The sequence below is a fragment of the Eurytemora carolleeae genome, unplaced genomic scaffold (genome assembly GCF_000591075.1).
Source record: "Eurytemora carolleeae unplaced genomic scaffold, Eaff_2.0 scaffold107, whole genome shotgun sequence".
Taxonomy (NCBI): domain Eukaryota; kingdom Metazoa; phylum Arthropoda; class Copepoda; order Calanoida; family Temoridae; genus Eurytemora; species Eurytemora carolleeae.
In genome coordinates, this window is record NW_019396413.1 from 340,712 (window position 1) to 359,173 (window position 18,462).

The window sequence follows — 18,462 nt, forward strand, 5'->3', positions numbered from 1 at the left end:
TCATTCATAACATTCAACTTTTAAAATTGAAAAAGAAGAATATTAAATTAAACGAAAAAAAAATCTTGAAAATCTTGACTTTCAAGGAACCATTAAGATTTTTAAAATTCTAAAACTTTTGTCCACGAGAAAGGAACAACGAGCGTTGAATTTTCTACTGCTCTGATTCAAACTTTTTGGCCCAATAAAAAGTTCAAGCTAAAGAATTAATCTTTCAATTACCTTTCTCCAAGTTCTCTAAGTATCTGAGAAAGGTTCTTCGCCTACGCTCAGGCAGAGCCTTCAAATCCTTCTGGAACTCGGCATCCTTTCTATAAACAGAGATCAGAATAAAACATTTATTTTTATGAATTCTGGTTTAATTTAAGATATTTTTCAAATCAAGACCTTAAATTTAAAGGAGGAAGGGGGGGAGCTTTGGCAACCGCTTGCCTAACGGTATAACATAATTGTACTTTTTATCCAAATTACCAAGGGAACTTAATTCAATTGACTCGTCTAGCGAAAAAGATATCTTATTTATTTAACTTACAAAGCGAATGAAAGAACTTATTACAATTCACTCACCTAGCAACCTAAAGAACTTATAGAATTTACTCACCTCACAACCGAGAGAACTTATGCATTTGACTTATCTGGCAACTGAGAGATCATACTCCAATTGACTCACCAAGCGACTGAGATAACTCAATGCAATTGACTAACCTAGCGACTAAGAGAGCTCAATACAATCGACAGACACACTCAATACATGGACAGAGAAATCTTGTTGCAATTGACTTGACTATGACTTAGAGAACGTAATGCAATTGAATCATCGAGTGACTGAGACAACTTATTGCAATTTACTCACCTAGCGATCTCTGCTGGTGTTAACGGAGGTAGATTAACAAAATCTTCAGTTTTCTCGCCACACTTAGCACACCTATCATAATTATATTTATACATAGTCTCATTTTTATGGCAAATTATGATGATTTAAACATTTTTTTAAGTTGGAAAAACATTAAAATTATTACTTTTTACTTAGCTTCACACAAGGAATGCATCTAGTGTGGTAGGCGTACTTGATCGTCTTCCCCTTAAAAAATCAATCGTTCAATCAAGAATTAAAAAAATTCATTAAATTAGACAAGGACTTTGGGTTTAAAGTTAAAAAGTTTCCCACTCGAGCTCAAAGATAAAAATTTCATCTAGATTGACAGCATGAGTATTTACAAATCCACAAGCGAGACTAGAACTAAGGAAAGGAAAAGTTTATTTGTTCATCTATTTTTCAGATGCCACTTTTTTTTTTTTTAAATAGAGGGTCAATTGAAATTACGTCGACAGTCCCTTTAATTGTGTTTTATTTTTTATTACCTGACAATCCAAGCATTTAGCTGGCTGTGACAAGGGTTTGTATTTTCCGTACTTAATCTTCCAATCGATCACAGAGGTGCATTTCGGACAACAGTTTATAACCTAAAGATTAATTTGATTTAATATGATAATCAATCAATCAATTAACCAATGATAATCTGAATTCATAAATATCTCTCTCTACTCTCTGACCTACTATAAAACATAAATTAAGACTGAAACAAAGAAACTTTTGGACCTTAAGATTTTGAAGAACTTTTGTCTTGTTGTCGGTCTTCCATTTGTCGGACTTCCATGCATGGGTGTTCTGATGCTTAGGTGGACCCTTTTTTGTCGACATTTTACCTGGAAAAAAATCAATTTACAATTTTAGCTTTCTTCTTTTTTTCCAAATGTTCCTTGTCCGAGGACATTGTTTTCTTTTCTTTCTTTAAACTTTTCCTGACTTCTAAACTCTTCTTTTTCTTCTTTATCTTTTTATCCGTGTTTGTGTTGGTAGAGGTTGAGTCAATCTTTGGTTTCTTAGACTTCTTCTCTTCTTTATCATTCCCCCCTCCTTCCTCTCTCTGCTTTCGTTTCTTGCTCGCCTTCACCATGTCGTTGCGCTTGAGCCTGCGCGCCTTGTCGAATTTAGATTCTCGACTGATGCTGTCACGCTTAGGGGCATTGTTCTCAATCTGTTTCTTCACATCCCTGAAAAAATTGTTTGAGGAGGAAATATTTTAAAACCTCCATAAATATAGGTTGTGGGGATATTTCCCCCCCCCCCCGTTCTTAAAAAAAAGAGAAAAGGATAGGATATTTACAAACCACGATGAACTCACAACGTCAAGGAATAAGTGTTAAAAAAACCCCGAAAAATTGACATTAAATATTTAATTATAAACTTGACAATAATTAAGCTTTAAGAAAATAAAAAATAAAAATAATAACTGAAAAAAAAATCAATTTGGTGACAAAATAAAGAATCATTAAGTACCTGGATGTTTTAAGTAGCAACATATATTCAGGAACCTCACATCCGGAGTTTCTCATCACCTATCAATTAATTTTAATCAATTTCAATCAATTAATTAAATTAAAGCAATTCAAAACATTTTAATTTAATTCAAATCAATCATATCAATTCAAATCTTCAATCAATTAATTAAATTAAAGCAATTCAAAACATTTTAATTTAATTCAAATCAATCATATCAATTCAAATCAACACAATTCAAATTAATTAATTAAAATCATCAAATCAATCAAATCTATTCAAAACAATCAAATCTATACATATCAATTCAAATCAATCAAATCAATTAATCTGATCAAATAAAAAAAAAACATCTGTTTAGTCAAGTACACCATATTTAAGTGTAAAACACAAAAATAGCGATGAGACGAATAAGACTATATTTTTTAAGTTTCCTGAAATTTTTTTTTTCTACCTGGGCAATACTTTTGAGAACAGGCCGGTCGGACTCTGTGAAGAACGTGATAGCGGACCCTGATCTACCTGCTCGACCCGTTCTACCGATACGGTGGATATAGCTTACCTAGATAATCAATCAATCAATCAATCAGCCCTTGAATCAATTGAATGACGAGATTCGAAATTCTGTGATACCCTTTATATTCTTCTTAATGTCAAATAAAATCTTCTTTTTGAATACAATTCAACTTTCAAGTTATTATGTATTAATAATAAATCTAAACATTTAAAAAAATTACCGCAGATGGAGGGAAGTCGTAGTTAATAACAAGATTAACTCCCTTGAAGTCGATACCTCGACCCATCAGTTCAGTACATATCAGAACCCAGATACCACCAGATCTACAAATATTATCAGTTCAGTACATATTAGAACCCATATACCACCAGATCTACAAACATTATCAGTTCAGTACATATCAGAACCCAGATACCACCAGATCTACAAACATTATAAGTTCAGTACAGATAATAACCCAGATACCACCAGATCTACAAACATTATCAGCTCAGTACAGATCAGAACCCAGACACCACCAGATCTACAAACATTATCAGTTAAGTACAATCAGAACCCATATACCACCAGATCTACAAACATTATCAGTCTAGTAAATTTCAGAACCCATATACCACCAGATCTATGAACATTTACTCATTTTCTAAATTCAGAATTCAAAATATTTATATTTCTATCACTTAGGCTCAGGGGGTATTATGGAATTAGTCCTGGGGGGGGATATTTTTTTCTTTCCAGGGGGGCTCAGCACCCGTGATACCTGAAAACCCCCTGTAACCCATAGATTTCGCTGGTCCTTGGGGGGGGGGGGGGAGGAGCTGAGCCCCCATAGCCCCGCCTGAATACGCCTCTACTTAGGCTGCATTTATTTTCCGGCCTTGATTTTCTCAAAATTATGAAAGTTATTTTTTTTTATTTTTTAAAGGAAAAAACTTCTGAAAAAACTGCATCATGTGAACATAAATATCAAACATTTCAAATTTAAAATATGTGCAAAAGACAGAATACAAAATGAACACTAACCTAAATGCGCGTACAGTATTTTCTCTTTGTTGCTGAGATCTGAAAATATTCTTTTAAAAATTTTTATTAAAATTTCTTCAAAAAATATTTTTCTAACTGCGTACCTGTCACTATGAATCACATCAACATGGATACCATCATAAAGCAGTTCTTTAAATAACTCCTGAGCTCTCTCCTGCAGTAAATAATAAATATATTTCAAAAACCTTTTAAACAAATTTAGACTAATTGGATTCAAGAGTAAAGGTTCAAACCATTTTTAAACCGTCGTTTGACTTTGAATTATATCCAGCGCTAAAATAATATATTCTATTAGTATGATAAATAATTTTTGAAGATTTTCCTTGGTTTGCACGAATATGAGAACAGGAGGTGTCAACCCTTTCAGGACCAGAGCTCTAAAAGTAAATAAATAAAATTTTCATTTCTTTATGAAAATGTAAATTGTTGGATTACCTAAATGCTACTAGTTTGCCGTGTTCACTTCCACAGTAAAGCAGTTTCTGTTCAATAGTTTCCGTAGCAGAATTAGCAGCTCCCACCCGTACACTCACAAGATTATCCAGACTAAATAATCAAGAAATTTAGTTCATCCAGACTAAATATAGACGTTTAGTCCAATTGAACAACTTTTATAAGTCCTAGCTACATATTCAGAAGTTTTTGTTCAGCCAGGCTAAATATTGAGGAGTTTTAGTTCATTAAAACTAATTATTCGAGAGATTTATCCAGACTAACAATAGAGGATTCTTAGTGTAAAAAGCTTACTTTAGTTTACACCAGCCCTGCACTTCCTGTCCAAGCGTTGCAGAAAACATTCCTCTCCTGAACAAATCTTTTAAATAATGTTTCCTTGTCAATCCATCAACAATCGATAAATCAATCAATATTTTAATCAATCAATCAATTATTATTTCAATCAACCAATCAATAGTAAATATTTCTCTGGGATTTGCTTATTTCTTTTAACAAAACTAATTTACAAAATTTTCTTCTTCTGTTTTCGCATGTTTTTTTTTGCAAAATCTAGATTTGATATTCATTGCTTGGAAAGGTTTAATGATACCTCATTGGTTTACTGTAAAAATTGGTTGAATTTTGAATCCATGGATTTGCACATTTATGCGGATCCGGATCATATATTGGATCCGCATCCTAAGTACTGTATAAAATATCTGACCTTATCCCTGGTCCGTTACAGGATGTGTAAATAGTTGCTAGCTGCTCTCTAAACCCTGATACTCCAGCCTTAAACAAGTTTAGATGTATGGTGTTTTTGTTTTCCTTTTGGTTGTAAATATCTGTATCTTATCTCTAAAGCCCTACACATATTTTTTTCAGAATCATATCGGTCGTAACCGTTTCAAATATAAACTCCGTAGCAATCTCAGAAGAAAGAGCAAATACAATATTCTTTCCGCTGTTTTGGGGTAATTTTTGTCCACTAAACATATACTTTGCATAACAAGGGATTTATTTATTTCCCCCTAAACATTATTCAGTTTCCCCAATTCAGCGAATAAAACCCTAATTTTTTTTTGGCGCTTTTAGTATACAGTATACACCCCTGACTTCGACTAATTTGAAGTTCGTAAAAACTTTGAAAAAAATCAATTTTCAAAACTAACCTCAAAAAGTTTATCTGCCTCGTCAATTATGAGCCATTGAACCTTGGAGAGATTAATAAGTGGGGGATCATGGTTAATCATATAAACTAACCTAGGTAATAAGCATAATTAATGTTATTATCATGGGTGTATATTTTCTGGAAAAATCACCCCCAACTCCCTCTTTAAGATAAAAATAATTAAAAAAGTATTAGACTATGAAAAACTTCGGGGGGGGGGGGATTCTTGAAAACTATGCACCTCTGATTATTAGTATATTTCATAATTTTAATTTTTTTTGTGTACTGTCTATATATATATGGACATTGTACAATTGTAAGCTAAATATAATAAGATGAGCTTCTTTATCTCAATGTTTTTTTATGAACTTTAAGGTTGTATGGGTGTTATTATAGATTGAAATTTAGCCACTTAGATTTGGACCCGTGAATATACTTAGGCATCCGGATCCAGAAAGCAAAAATGTTGCGGTTCCATTAGATCCGGCTCCATAAAGCTATAATGTTACGACTGGATCCGGATCCTAGGAACTGAATTAAATAATAATAAAACTAACCTATTAGGAGGAGAAATCAGAATATCGTGTTTAACTTTATCAGGTTTTGTTTTCTCACTCTTTACCTAAAATAACAAAAATATCTGAGGTCAAAACTTATTTAATTTAAATCTGTTAATGACACGTTTAATCTGATCCCCTTGCGGTTTAATTCAAGTTGTCGGATAAAGCCATTCCTTTCTCAGAATCATTACAAAAAGGAATATACCTTTCCGAGGCTGTATGGTCTTAAACCTGTTCCAGTACACAGCTTTTTACATTCCTGCTCTATCTGTACTGCAAGCTCTAAAACAATAACAATTTCTAACCAAACAATCAATAAATTAACATATTAACAATCAATCAATCAAGCAGCACTTACTTTTTACGTAAGACACTTAACTAGCCAATAAATAATTAATAAATAATTAATCAAGAATTACTTCAATCAATCAATAAAAAAAGCATTTATTTAAAATAATAGGGAATCAATCATTTTTTCTTTAAACTTTCTTATTTATAGTTGATAACTTATAAATCAAAGAATTTATTCAAAGGACAGTATAAAATTGATATACAATGATAACAGGTCTGTATCCACCATTAACTGGAGCTTTATTATTACCTTTGGCGGGAAATATAATGACAGCTCTCTATCCACCATTAACTAGATCGTCATAAATACCCTTGGTTGGAACAATGATGACAGATCTGTATCCACCATTAAATGGAGCTTTATAAATACCTTTGGTTGGAACAATGATGACAGTTCTGTATCCACCATTAACTGGAGCTTTATAAATACCTTTGGTTGGAACAATAATGACAGCTCTGTATCCACCATTAACTGGAGATTTATAAATACCTTTGGTTGAAACAGTGCTTAGGATCCATTTAATTTTGATGCGGATCCGGATCCGGATCCGGATCCAGGTCATTGATCAAAATTTTTTTTTATTTTAGTTCAAATGTCTTTGCATACCTAAAAAAAATGTTAAACATTTTAACATTTTTTTATACTATTTTTCTATTAGTTTGCACAAAATGATAATGATTTTTTTTACTTTATTGGATGAAAAAAAACAGGTCTAATTCATATTAGCTTTTAGTAGAAGGAGGGCGTTTGGAATATCTGCCTTCAGGCAACTCCTTAGGTCTGATTTGAATATCTTCAGGGCAGAGAACAGTCTCTTTATACTGGGAACACAAGATGTTCCTTATCATCTGTATCTTTTTAGCATATGTGCGCCCCATCCCTTTTCCCCCTCACTCTTACACATCCTTACACCTTAATTTGTGAAGACTAAATTTGCTTAGTTGCAATGGGGAAAAGGGAGACTTCTCCCCCCCCTCTCTCTAGTTATTAAAGGGGGTGGGGGGGAGGGGTGCACGGTGGAGGTCTGAGTTAAGATTTGAGCAAGATAGAAACCTGAGACCCTGAGAACATTTTAAAAATCTGTTAAACAATTCAAAATAGGATATTTTTAAGGAAAATTAAAGCTGTTTTGCACATTTTAAAAAATAAAATTGTGCTTGGATCCGGATCCGTGGATCCGCATTTTTTTGCGGATCCGGATCCGGATCTAAAGAGCCAAAATAATGCGGATCCAGCGGATCCGGATCCGGATTCTAAGCACTGGGTTGAAACAATGATGCCCGTTCTGTATCCACTATTAACTGGAGTTTTATAAACTCCTTTGATTGGAACAATTATGACCGCTCTGTTTCCACCATTTACTGGAGATTTATAAATACCTTTGGTTGGAACAATGATGACCGCTCTGTATCCACCATTAATTGGAGCTTTAAGACTATGTAATATGGGAATTAGGAATGCTGCAGTTTTACCAGATCCTGAAACACACGCTAATAAAGAAGGGCTAGTAAAAAATCAGATTTATATACTCTGAAGTATCATAATATATATGTCGATAGATAGCAAAATCCAAAGATCCGAAACTTTGAACTAAATACGTACTTAGCACTGACTTTATATACTTGGTTACCCACACAAAATGTGACTTCAGAGATGATGGTACAAGTTTTGACATGCCTTTAATAATTCTTAGATTTTAAACATTAGAAAGCATTCAATGGTCGTAGTAAATATCGATATGGATATTGGATACACATAATTATGGATATGGATATTGAATACACATAATTATGGGCACAAAAAGAAGCTGTCAATTTTCAGCTTTTCTTTGCTTATGTGTAAACATGTAATTCTAGAAGTCGTCTTTATTGTACTGACATAAAAGCTGACCATTGTATCGGAATCGTCAGAATTAAACACTTTTAAGCCAAGAAGTTCGACAACCTTGATCAGTCAAAGGTTTTAAGAGTACCGTTGTGAATCGGTCCTTGCCATCTTTGCATGGAGGATCATTTGAGATTTAAAAAGAAAGCTCAAATTTCAAATTGTGATACCTAGAAATACCAGGTCATTCATAAATGGTATGCGTAAAAATTTAAACTATTTCTCAACACCCTAATCCGCCGGGGGGGGGGGGGCTATTGAGCACCAACCTGTTGGAGCACAGGACAAAACTTCTCTGTTCTCCAGCATGAGGGGAATGGTCTGCATCTGGACCGGGGAGGGTTTGTTGTAGCTGATGTTGTTAAACAGATTCTCACTTACAGAATATCTCTCACACAGCTAAACAATGACAATTTAAACAGGGGTCGGATTTAATAGCTAGCCAGTAGTTTGACTAGTAACGGATATTCAAATTACCACTCTCGTTTTCATTGCTGAACTTAATCAAATATCCTTATCTAGTTTAACTACATATCCATATTCAATAATTCCTACCTCAAGGTGCAAATAAAAATTTGAAGAAAATATTTAGAATTTTAGATTAAAAATGATAAATTTCCAGAATTAATATTCTAGATATAAAAATTTATAAAGAAAAGTTCAGAGACCGAATTTGATGAATTTGAGCTGCCTAGTGCCTGCCACCGGTTCAAATTTGAATCCCGATTCAAATCCATCCTTAATCCTCAACTTTGAATCGGAGGCTCAAATTTTAACCGGCAGTAGTCAGTTCAGCGATATAGCTCAAAATCATTAAATTCAGTCCCAGGGCAAAATTTAAAAAATGAGTTAGAAATTGCGGAAGCTCTGAACGAAAATTATAATTCATTCCACTTGTTGCATACCTGAATCCATTCTGATATTGGGGTTGGAATATCTGAACCTTGAACATGAATTTTATTCGCGTTCCTGAAAAAAAACTATACTTGAAAAACTTAAACGTATAATATTTATGAATATTAATTCTGTAACGTACCTAAAATGATTTACTTTCTCTGCATAAATTTCTTTAATCTTGTCCTGTTCTTTTTTTTCTTTCTTCTTCTTCTTTTTCTTCTTCATAGTTGTTATATTTCCTGGAGAAATCATGTTTATTATTTATATCATCAGAATTATCAAACACACATCTCACTAATCGGACATTTGAACAATTAATTGAATTATTTAATAATTAGACATTTCTTCATCCAACCAACCCACCAATAAACTAACAAATCAACCAACCAGGCAACGGAGAAATCATCCAACCAACCAAGCAACCAGGAAATCATCCAACCAACTAATAATTTAACCAAACAAGAAACTAGGAAATCATACAACCAATAAACAAACCAACCAAGCAAGCAGGAAATAATCCAACCAACCAGGATATCATCCAATCATCCATCAGCCCATCTAACAAATTATTGAACAAACCATTTAACAACCCAACTAACAAATCAGCCAACCCAAAAGCCAGGAATCTTCCAACCAACCAACAACCAAACTGAAAATGTTTTCAACCAGGCAAAATATCCAACTAACCGCAGACCAAAAAACCTACAGATCTTAATCAAGTCTAACAACACATAATAAACGAAGCACCTGGGTATCATTCAAACCACAACTCAACAAACGAAGTAGCTATGTAATCACCGAACCAAACCAACCAAAAATCCTCCAACCTGACAACCAACAACTCAGCGAACCAAAAAACCAGCAAAGCAACCAACTCACCGATAATAGTAAGATCCTCCTCGTCTGAGGACTGGTTGTCTCTCTCCCCCTTGGCTACCACCTCCTCCTTCACCTCCTTATAAGAGGGCAGGAGAGTTGGGGCACTTTCTACAGTGGCTTCTGTATCCTTAACTAAATAGAGGAAAACCATTTTTTATGAATTTAAAGATCAAAGCCCAGCTCGCAAATAATCCTTGGACCACGGAGAATTTTTTTATTTTACAAAAAAATATTATTTGAAACTAAAAAATTTGTTAAGCAATGCAATTATACAATTGGATCACCTTAGCTTACCTAAACCAAATCTTTTAGCTTCGTTTTTATAAAGATTTGTATTAAAGTTGACGCCGGAAGTTAGCTGCTTAAAGATCGAGGAAACTGACATTTTGTTCTGCAATATAAAACCATAATTTTTGGATGCTATATCGTTTGCACTAATGTCCGATTGAACTAACGTACTTTTGCACTAAAGTCAGCTGATCAGTATCACTTGTAGCCGCAGCACCCGGCCCCCTAGCCTGTCCTAGCCGAGGCGCTCGGCCCCCTAGCCTGTCCTGGCCGCAGCGCTCGGCCCAGAAATTGTCTTAACCTTAACCTAACCATCAAATAAAACGTTAGTCCAAATGAACGTTAGTGCGAATGTACGTTAGTCCGATCAATCATTAGTGCAAACGATACGACACCAATTTTTAAACTTTAAATAAAGCAACTTATTAGAATACAAACAACTCAGACAAATAACAAGTTTGAATTAAGATAAAGGAGTTGAGCCTTATCATGACAATAAATTTTATTTAGTCAATGTTGTCATTAAACTTCGGATAAGAAAATAACAAGGAATTAAAATATATTTTGTCTTTTAAAATTTTTATTAACGCCCCAACAGTTACTGAACAAGAACATTTTTGAAAATTTATCATGATTTTAATAATTCTAAGCAGCATACAGGGCCAGTTCTTCCTCTACTGCTTTGTTAAACAGATTTGTGTCAAAACTTTCCCTGAAGTTGAAATTTGAAAATAAAGATTATCATTCATGAAAAAACATCCAATATATAACCCCCCACTCCCTTTTTTCTTTTCTTTTCCATTTTTTATTACTTTTTTCTCTCAAAATAGTACTTTTGTATATCAATACATTGACAGTTATGTAATCGTAAGCTTCTATCATGTTTTCTTTCATTTTTTAGTTTTTCAGTTCTTCTTCACGAATTGAATATCAATCCCCAATTTTTTTTTTTTCAAACTTCCCTTGTTCTTTTTTCCAGTGCAGATTTGATATACTTGTCTTCGATACTGTTTTGAAGAAATGTATTTGAAGTTGATTCATCTTGTTTGAACCACAGCAAATGTTTTCTATCTGGAGAAATATTAAAATCAAGGAATTAAAAAAAAATTCTTTAGACGAGGCTACAACTATCATTTAAAAGTGAACCTCATAAACTGGAAGTATACAATATTCTATTCGAATTATCTCTTCAAGCAATTATCTTTTCCAACTAAATATTTACAACTTAACATTGTACTTTAAAATAAAAAAGGTATTAAAAATTGTTTTTAAAATTTAATAAGTGTAAACCTTTGCTTTTATCTGAATCCGAGCTCGTAGCATCAGTCAAAAGATTCGGCATAGAGAAGGAAACAGGTTTAAATATACTTCTAAAATTCAAATATCATAGAGAAGGAAACAGGTTTAAATATACTTCTAAAATTCAAAAAAGACAGAAATAAATAATTTAAGAGACACTGCAATTATAGATGTTGTGAAGAATTACCCTGTCCGGCCATGTGGGGATTTAAAAAAAAAATTGAGGGAAGAATATTAACAAATATGATATCTACGAGCAAACTTTTCAAACTTAATCCAACTATTTACTTAATTTCTACTATAAAAATATTTCCCCCTAATTCATGCTGCAATATTTTGCCTTGTTGGACATAAGGTAGCTGTAAACCAGTGAATATCAGCAATACCTAAATATACTATTATTAATACAAATAAAATGATGTAATAAGCTGATATAAAGAGGAAATTTGTCTAGTGAAAAAACCTCAGCTTTTAATTGCTGATCTAAGAAAACTAAGATTTCGCGGATTTTTCTGTTTCAATTAGTGTATTTCCTATTATTTTAAATTAATTTTTTTTTTAATTTTTAAAATTTAGATCTTATCGGTTCGCCCATTTGACGAACTTGTCGGATATGGATACAAACAGACAGAGGAAAAAATTAACGACAAACCAAGTATATTATATCAAATCAAATGTGTACCAGAGTTCTCAGCAAGGATGGAAACTTGGCTTCCAGCTGTTGGGAAATCTCCACTGAACACAAAACATATTTATTCACTAGAAGAAACTTTGCATGAATGGAGTAGGTTGAATAATTCTTTTAAAGTAGATTAAACATTACATTCAAATCATCCAATGAGAGGTTTATCTACCCGCGGGAAGCGAATGGGATAGTCTAACCCTGCATTTTTCAAAGTTCCATTTATTAAGTAAACGTGTATTACAAAAGAAGGATAAAATTTAAGAGAAAAAATGTGACAGTAGTTTGAGAAACTTATCTGGGGGGGGGGGGCAAATTAGTTCTGGCAGAAAATTCTGAAAAATATAAATAAATTGTATTCCTTGGTCTGTTGATCCCGCTGGCTTCATCTCGAAGAACTTCCATCATATTTTTAACATTAAACTTACTTCCTTCACATCTTTCCTTCAACAGTTCACGCCCACAACTAGAATACTTAAATAGGATTGTTAAAACGATATTTCATCGATATTTCCACAACATTAATTTTTTGCATCATTGTGCAATTGTACTTCCAAATAATCGTCGCCTTTAAAATTCACTAATTGTTAAAAATAATATCCTGCTTCTGGTATTCAAAGAATAAACTTCTTTGAAAATGACATTCCCTTTAAATATTTTATAGATCAAAGATGTTTTTATGAAGGATGGCGTGCATACTGCATATCTGGGCGTACCAAAACTCCATCCTTGATGGGACTTTAGTTGTTATTTAAGGGACTCGTAATTTATTGAGTGCCATGGTTGATTTACAACGATACTAAGAATGAATGAGATATCCATGTGTAACTATTTAAAAATGTATTATATTCAATTGAAGTTTCTCTACAAATGACTTGCTTATTTTCTCACGCAGCTATAATGGGGGGAAATAATCAGAAAAACGACGATATCTTCCATATTATTGATCAGTTAACAGTTTAAAGGGTGCCGTTGTGAATTAGGCATGAATGGAAGGCCACTTGCAATAACAACAATATTCCCTTTAATTCATGATCATACTTGATCTGCCGTCACCTGAATCTTGAGCCTGGGTTCTCTAGATCTCCTGACGTGTTCCCGATAACATCAGACCAGTTAAACTCCGATACTCCGTCCCACCATCCTTCAGATTTAGCCCTTCCAGTAATCAAATCAGATTATTATTATTATGATTTGCCAGCCATCATTAAAAAAAATAGGGGTCGAAGATCTTCGCAATTGAAATGTAAAAAATTATTTGTCCTGTTTTTCAAATATTCTTTCCGAAACATTTAACAAAAAATTCATTGATTCAATATATACAAAATTATGTTAAACCATAAATTTTATAACTTAACTTTTTTTTCTTTAATGATATTAAGATGGGGGTGTGGCACCTGCACAAGGGGTAATCTGTCTTAAACCTATTTATTTTTTCTGACATAAATAGCACCAGGGGGTGTATATTTTTCAAAATTACATCCCCAGGGGGGTTCGGGAGGAGGAGATGATTTTTGATGAATTGGGAAAAAATGAAAAATGAGAAATAAAAAGGCATTTTTTTCATTCTTTTTTATACTTTTACCCAGAAATAATTATTTTCCCCTGAAAAATCAATTATTTTCCCCATTTCATCGAAAACCCTCAGAAAAGTGTTTGGCGCTCCCCGCAACGATATATATATTATATAACTTCTGGGGAAAATAAATTATTTTCTTTTAAGGGGGGGGGGAGAAATGGTTTGTTAGGAACCTCCTAAAAGGTAATATCGCTACAAAATATATTTTTCACAAAATAAAAAATTATTCCTAAACTTAACTCGTTGACCAACCAGAAAATTGATTTCTTACAAAACTTTAAGAAAATTATGAAAAAATATAATAGGAACAATGATATTTCATCAGGGGTGAATTGATTTTAAGGAAGATATCTATTTTAATTCTTAAAAGAGGGTGAACATATCTTTCCCTGTGATAGTGTGAAATGTGAATACCTGGATTTAAGATCGGGATGACAACGATCAATCTTGGTTGTTATACTCATACAATTCGATATATTTCTATATCCGGTCTCCACGTGCTCAGCAGCCCATAACTTGTCAGCTGTTTCCAGGATCCACGCTTCCTCAACAATACCATTTATAACTTTTTAACCTTTGGTCAATATTTAAAACATGGACTAAATCCAATATTCCTCACCAATATAAAAAAGTTAGGGAAATGATAAAAACACAAAAACGCGATTTTTAATAATTCTTTTCTCTATAACCGATTTATAATATAAGCAAGGAAATCAGTTTTATAAGAATTAACATGACAATGAAAACGTTAAAATAAATTTTTACCAACGTTCTTAATCAATTAATTAATAAGTTAATTTTACTGTCAACTAAAAAAAACTACGAAAAATTCTCCCAAATGGGAAATAACTTGAAAACGGTGGTACCTGAAAATCAGCTATAAGAAAAGAATTGTGATATGAGAAATCATGAATTATGTTTGAGCACTGCCCTCCCTGTCCATACTTCTCCAGTAGTCCAGTAATCACTTCTAGACCTTCACGTGCTGTTTTACTTCTCTCTAGTCCCAACCTTCAAAAATATACAGGTCGTGACCTTTATTTTTATTTTTTTCCCCACATTCTAAAGACGTACCCCTTGAAAAATGTTCAGGCGACATGGTCATAGCTACTTTAAAGGGACTGTGTGTCCTTCCATAAGTGGCAGGTTTGATCTACCCTTTGCATGATCTAGAAAAAATGAGATATCCATGATTTCTCTTTAACAACTTACTTATGTTAAATTGAGGTTTCTCTATATAAGTCAGTTGCAGAATCCTTGCCACAAAAACAATGGCATAGTCAAATTAAACTAGTAAAACGTCGATATCTTCCACGTTGTGAATCAGAATAGGTTATGAATGCCAATTATAAAATAACGTCAACAGTCTCATTGATTCACAGTTCCCTTACCTGAGTAAATCCATACCAAGCAATCTAGGCACCAGGTCATGAGAGGACTCACTAAGTCTGTTCCAAACTGCCTCGTTACCTAACATAACATAAATTAATCAATCAAACCAAATAAATCAACCAAACCAATCAAACCAATCCAAACCAATCCAAACCAATCCAAACCAATCCAAACCAATCCAAACCAATCAAACCGATCCAAACCAACCCAAACCAACCCAAACCAACCCACCCACCAATTCCAACCAACCAACCAACCAACCAACCAACCAATCAACCAACCAACCAACCAACCAACCAAAATCAATTAATATCAATCAAAATTAATCAAAATCAACCTAAATCAATCAATCAACTAACCAATTCGTATTATTAATTCTAAATAATTATAAATCATCTATTCATGAATCAAACAATTCGCTAATAATCAAAATAAACTCTTTTCTTTTTACCTATTACAACACCGAACTCATTTGCGCCCATTTCAGCCCCCCACATCCACTCAGGCTTACTCAGGAAAACTAAAACAGTGCAATTAGGATCCGGATCAGTTGGATCCACAACATTTTGGCTCCCTGGGCGAGAAAAAAAGATAAAAGTTTTAAAATATTTAAATCGTTTAACAAATCAGTAAATCTTTAAGAAATGTTCAGGATTGGATCCAGATCCATTTTTTTTCATTGAAGATCCAGGATACGAATCCGCAACAAAATGAACGGGTGCCTAACAAGGAGTATATATTCCTTGATGCATAATCACTGCTTTAAACTAAATGCTACCTGCGTATGTAGCAGGAACCTGTTCCACTATTATGTACGTACATTTTAGAGTTTTAGATTCATTCTTTTTGGAAGGAATAAAAACCACCTCCTGGATTTCTCCTTTAGGCCTGAAATATTTTCATTTGTAAGCTAGTACAATTAAACGAAAAAGTAGTTAACAATTTTATCGTCTTTTCAGATGGAAATGCGCGATTTTTTTCACGAAAACTTCGCAGGTCGAGTCGTTATTTTACTTAATCGTCCGAAAAGAGACGTCAAGTAACTTAAAGGGAGTGTTCGCGAAAAATGAAAGGGGCTAAAGGCTTAATGCAATAAAAAAGCGCTTTTGATCGCTATTAATCTTACTTCTATAAGGAGAAATCGTTAAAAACGACTCGCACCAAAGAACGCAGCGTCCATACAAATTCGGAATGAAATATCAACTACTTACGAAAAATAATAATATCGGAATGATTTGTTTGGAATTAAATTGATTTGTTTACGATCCGAGTTAAATGTTGCATCTTTCTGAATTTGTATGGACACTACAATCTTCGGTATAAGTCGTTTAAACAAATTTCTCCTTATAGACGCAACAGATAGAAGTTTTCGCGAACACTCCCTTTAACGTCCCTCTAGGAGAATCATATGTCAGTAATGTTGGTCAAAAAGCGCTGAGAAATAAAAACCTGTCTGAGTTCTTTCCAAATATAGTTTCCCCGCTAACAGTTGAATCCCTCATCACAATAAAGGTGTCACAGCTCACCAATCCTTCACTAGACATATTTATTCTAAAATCATAAAGGCTGTGAATGAATCTACAAAGTCAGCCGTTTATTTTAGTTTTTTTTTTTACATAATTACACTTTTCATAATTTGAATTTGGCATACGAAATACTTGCCAGAGAAAAAAACCTTATTTGATGAATTTAAGCTACGTCGCTGAACTATAAACGGTTCAAATTTGAACAAACGATTCAAAGTTAAATTAAGGAAAGATTTGAAGTGGTGATTCAAATTTGAACCGGTGTTGACAGTTCATATTCATTAAATTCTATCCCTAATTTAAGATATGTCTTATCAGCCCTGTTAACTCATCACTCTACCTCTTTTTTATCCTCGAGCTTGAGTGTTTGGCCCCTATAATGTCTTAGCTATTTAACTGCCCCCCCCCCTCCCCCACCGACTTAGTAGCCATCTGACTAACCATAAATGAAAGATTGTAAAAATGGGTACTTCAACTAGTAATTGGGCCATAATTAATAAGTATTACGAATAACAATTTGTACATCAGTGAAATATAAGTAATAAATAGAAAACTTTAAACTAAAGTCAAAACCAAAAATTTCACAGAAGTACTAGAGCCAGCAATTAAATGTTCGAGAAAGTTTACTAAACTATTTTAGTTACAGATGTCGATAAAAACGAGACAATTAAAGGAATTTCAAATAATAAAACGTCAAAACTTATTTAATCTATTTTATATTTATATAAATATACAATATACATACAGAGACGAAAATACTTTATAAATCATAAGTCTACTGGACATTTTCTTCCTTCTCGCTGGTTTCTATTGATTTGGACTCAAGTTCAGACAACAATTTAAACTTGCTGTGCTGGTATAGGGCACGCTTGTTGAACTCCTTCATTTTCTCGTTGACGATACCAAAAAAATCTAGATGAAATTGATGAAGATCCTGTCTCAGCTGTTCATGCTCGTTACGCTGGCTAAGGACTTGCTCGTTGAAATTCTCCACTAACTTCGCCTTCGCCTTGAGTAGTTTAAGCTCTTTTTCAAACTCCTCCATTTTCGCTTGCTGGTTTTCAAGAAGTTCTTCCTTCAACTCTTCTCTCATGTTCCTGACATACTGTAGAGAAACCTGGTCTGTTCCCTTAAACAGACTTGATATGATAGTGACGGTAGCATTAAGCATCAGGAAAGAAATACTCCAAATCACTACAGTCTTAAATGTGGGACTGGGAATCATTCTCCAGGACGACCGTTTCAAAGATTTAATCTCCGAGCGCTTAGGGATCCAGCTTGCTCTGGGAGTAGAAGAGATTGTATATATCGGTATAGGTCTAGGTGGGGTTGTTGGAAGTTCAGAAGGAGTGGAAGGAAGTCCAGCATAGTAGGACAGTGGTCTCCTTGCTTGTGGTAAAAAGGTTTCAGCAGCGCACATGACAATCAGAACTGATATATAGAAGTGATCAATCTTGCGAATTGAACGTGAGTGATTTTAACAAGAAACTGAGCAAACATTGTAAACTAATAAATTTAGCTGTCATAATTGAACACCAATGACAATGTTTGTTTATATTGACCCCCCCCCCCCAGCCGTAGCGCACGGTCCACAAATTGTCTGATCCTAGCCTGAC

At 33.7% G+C, this 18,462-nt stretch overlaps 3 protein-coding genes across 4 annotated transcripts; all 3 read right to left on the minus strand.

The window, feature by feature from the left end:
- Positions 1-214: 214 nt before the first annotated feature.
- On the minus strand, positions 215-1,702 carry LOC111702840 (uncharacterized protein C9orf85 homolog). Its single transcript, XM_023474621.1, has 5 exons — positions 1,601-1,702; positions 1,363-1,464; positions 1,020-1,081; positions 854-925; positions 215-311 (listed from the first exon to the last, which is right to left on the minus strand). Exons 1-5 carry the CDS (start codon positions 1,700-1,702, stop codon positions 215-217), a joined length of 435 nt encoding a protein of 144 aa, XP_023330389.1.
- Positions 1,703-1,707: 5 nt separating this feature from the next.
- LOC111702824 (probable ATP-dependent RNA helicase DDX52) lies at positions 1,708-10,493 on the minus strand. The gene is made up of 19 exons (XM_023474602.1): positions 10,375-10,493; positions 10,081-10,212; positions 9,341-9,440; positions 9,210-9,273; positions 8,574-8,703; positions 7,800-7,898; positions 6,274-6,350; positions 6,066-6,130; positions 5,510-5,600; positions 5,062-5,129; positions 4,650-4,706; positions 4,338-4,448; positions 4,225-4,279; positions 3,986-4,056; positions 3,882-3,920; positions 3,079-3,181; positions 2,796-2,903; positions 2,342-2,400; positions 1,708-2,055 (listed from the first exon to the last, which is right to left on the minus strand). Exons 1-19 carry the CDS (start codon positions 10,463-10,465, stop codon positions 1,719-1,721), a joined length of 1,857 nt encoding a protein of 618 aa, XP_023330370.1. The 5' UTR covers positions 10,466-10,493; the 3' UTR covers positions 1,708-1,718.
- A 93-nt stretch (positions 10,494-10,586) lies between these two features.
- Positions 10,587-17,019, minus strand: LOC111702828 (secernin-3). Of its 2 annotated transcripts, XM_023474608.1 has the most exons (13): positions 16,770-17,016; positions 16,099-16,208; positions 15,772-15,840; positions 15,320-15,398; positions 14,795-14,939; positions 14,343-14,473; positions 13,406-13,507; positions 12,711-12,815; positions 12,350-12,402; positions 12,008-12,053; positions 11,659-11,738; positions 11,331-11,439; positions 10,587-11,080 (listed from the first exon to the last, which is right to left on the minus strand). In XM_023474608.1, the coding sequence occupies exons 1-13, from the start codon at positions 16,862-16,864 to the stop codon at positions 11,014-11,016; spliced, it is 1,191 nt and encodes a 396-aa protein (XP_023330376.1). In that variant the 5' UTR covers positions 16,865-17,016; the 3' UTR covers positions 10,587-11,013. The 2 variants fall into 2 exon arrangements, with proteins under 2 accessions (XP_023330376.1, XP_023330377.1); XM_023474609.1 differs by lacking the exons at positions 10,587-11,080; positions 11,659-11,738 and having other exon boundaries at positions 11,356-11,439; positions 16,770-17,019.
- Positions 17,020-18,462: the final 1,443 nt, after the last annotated feature.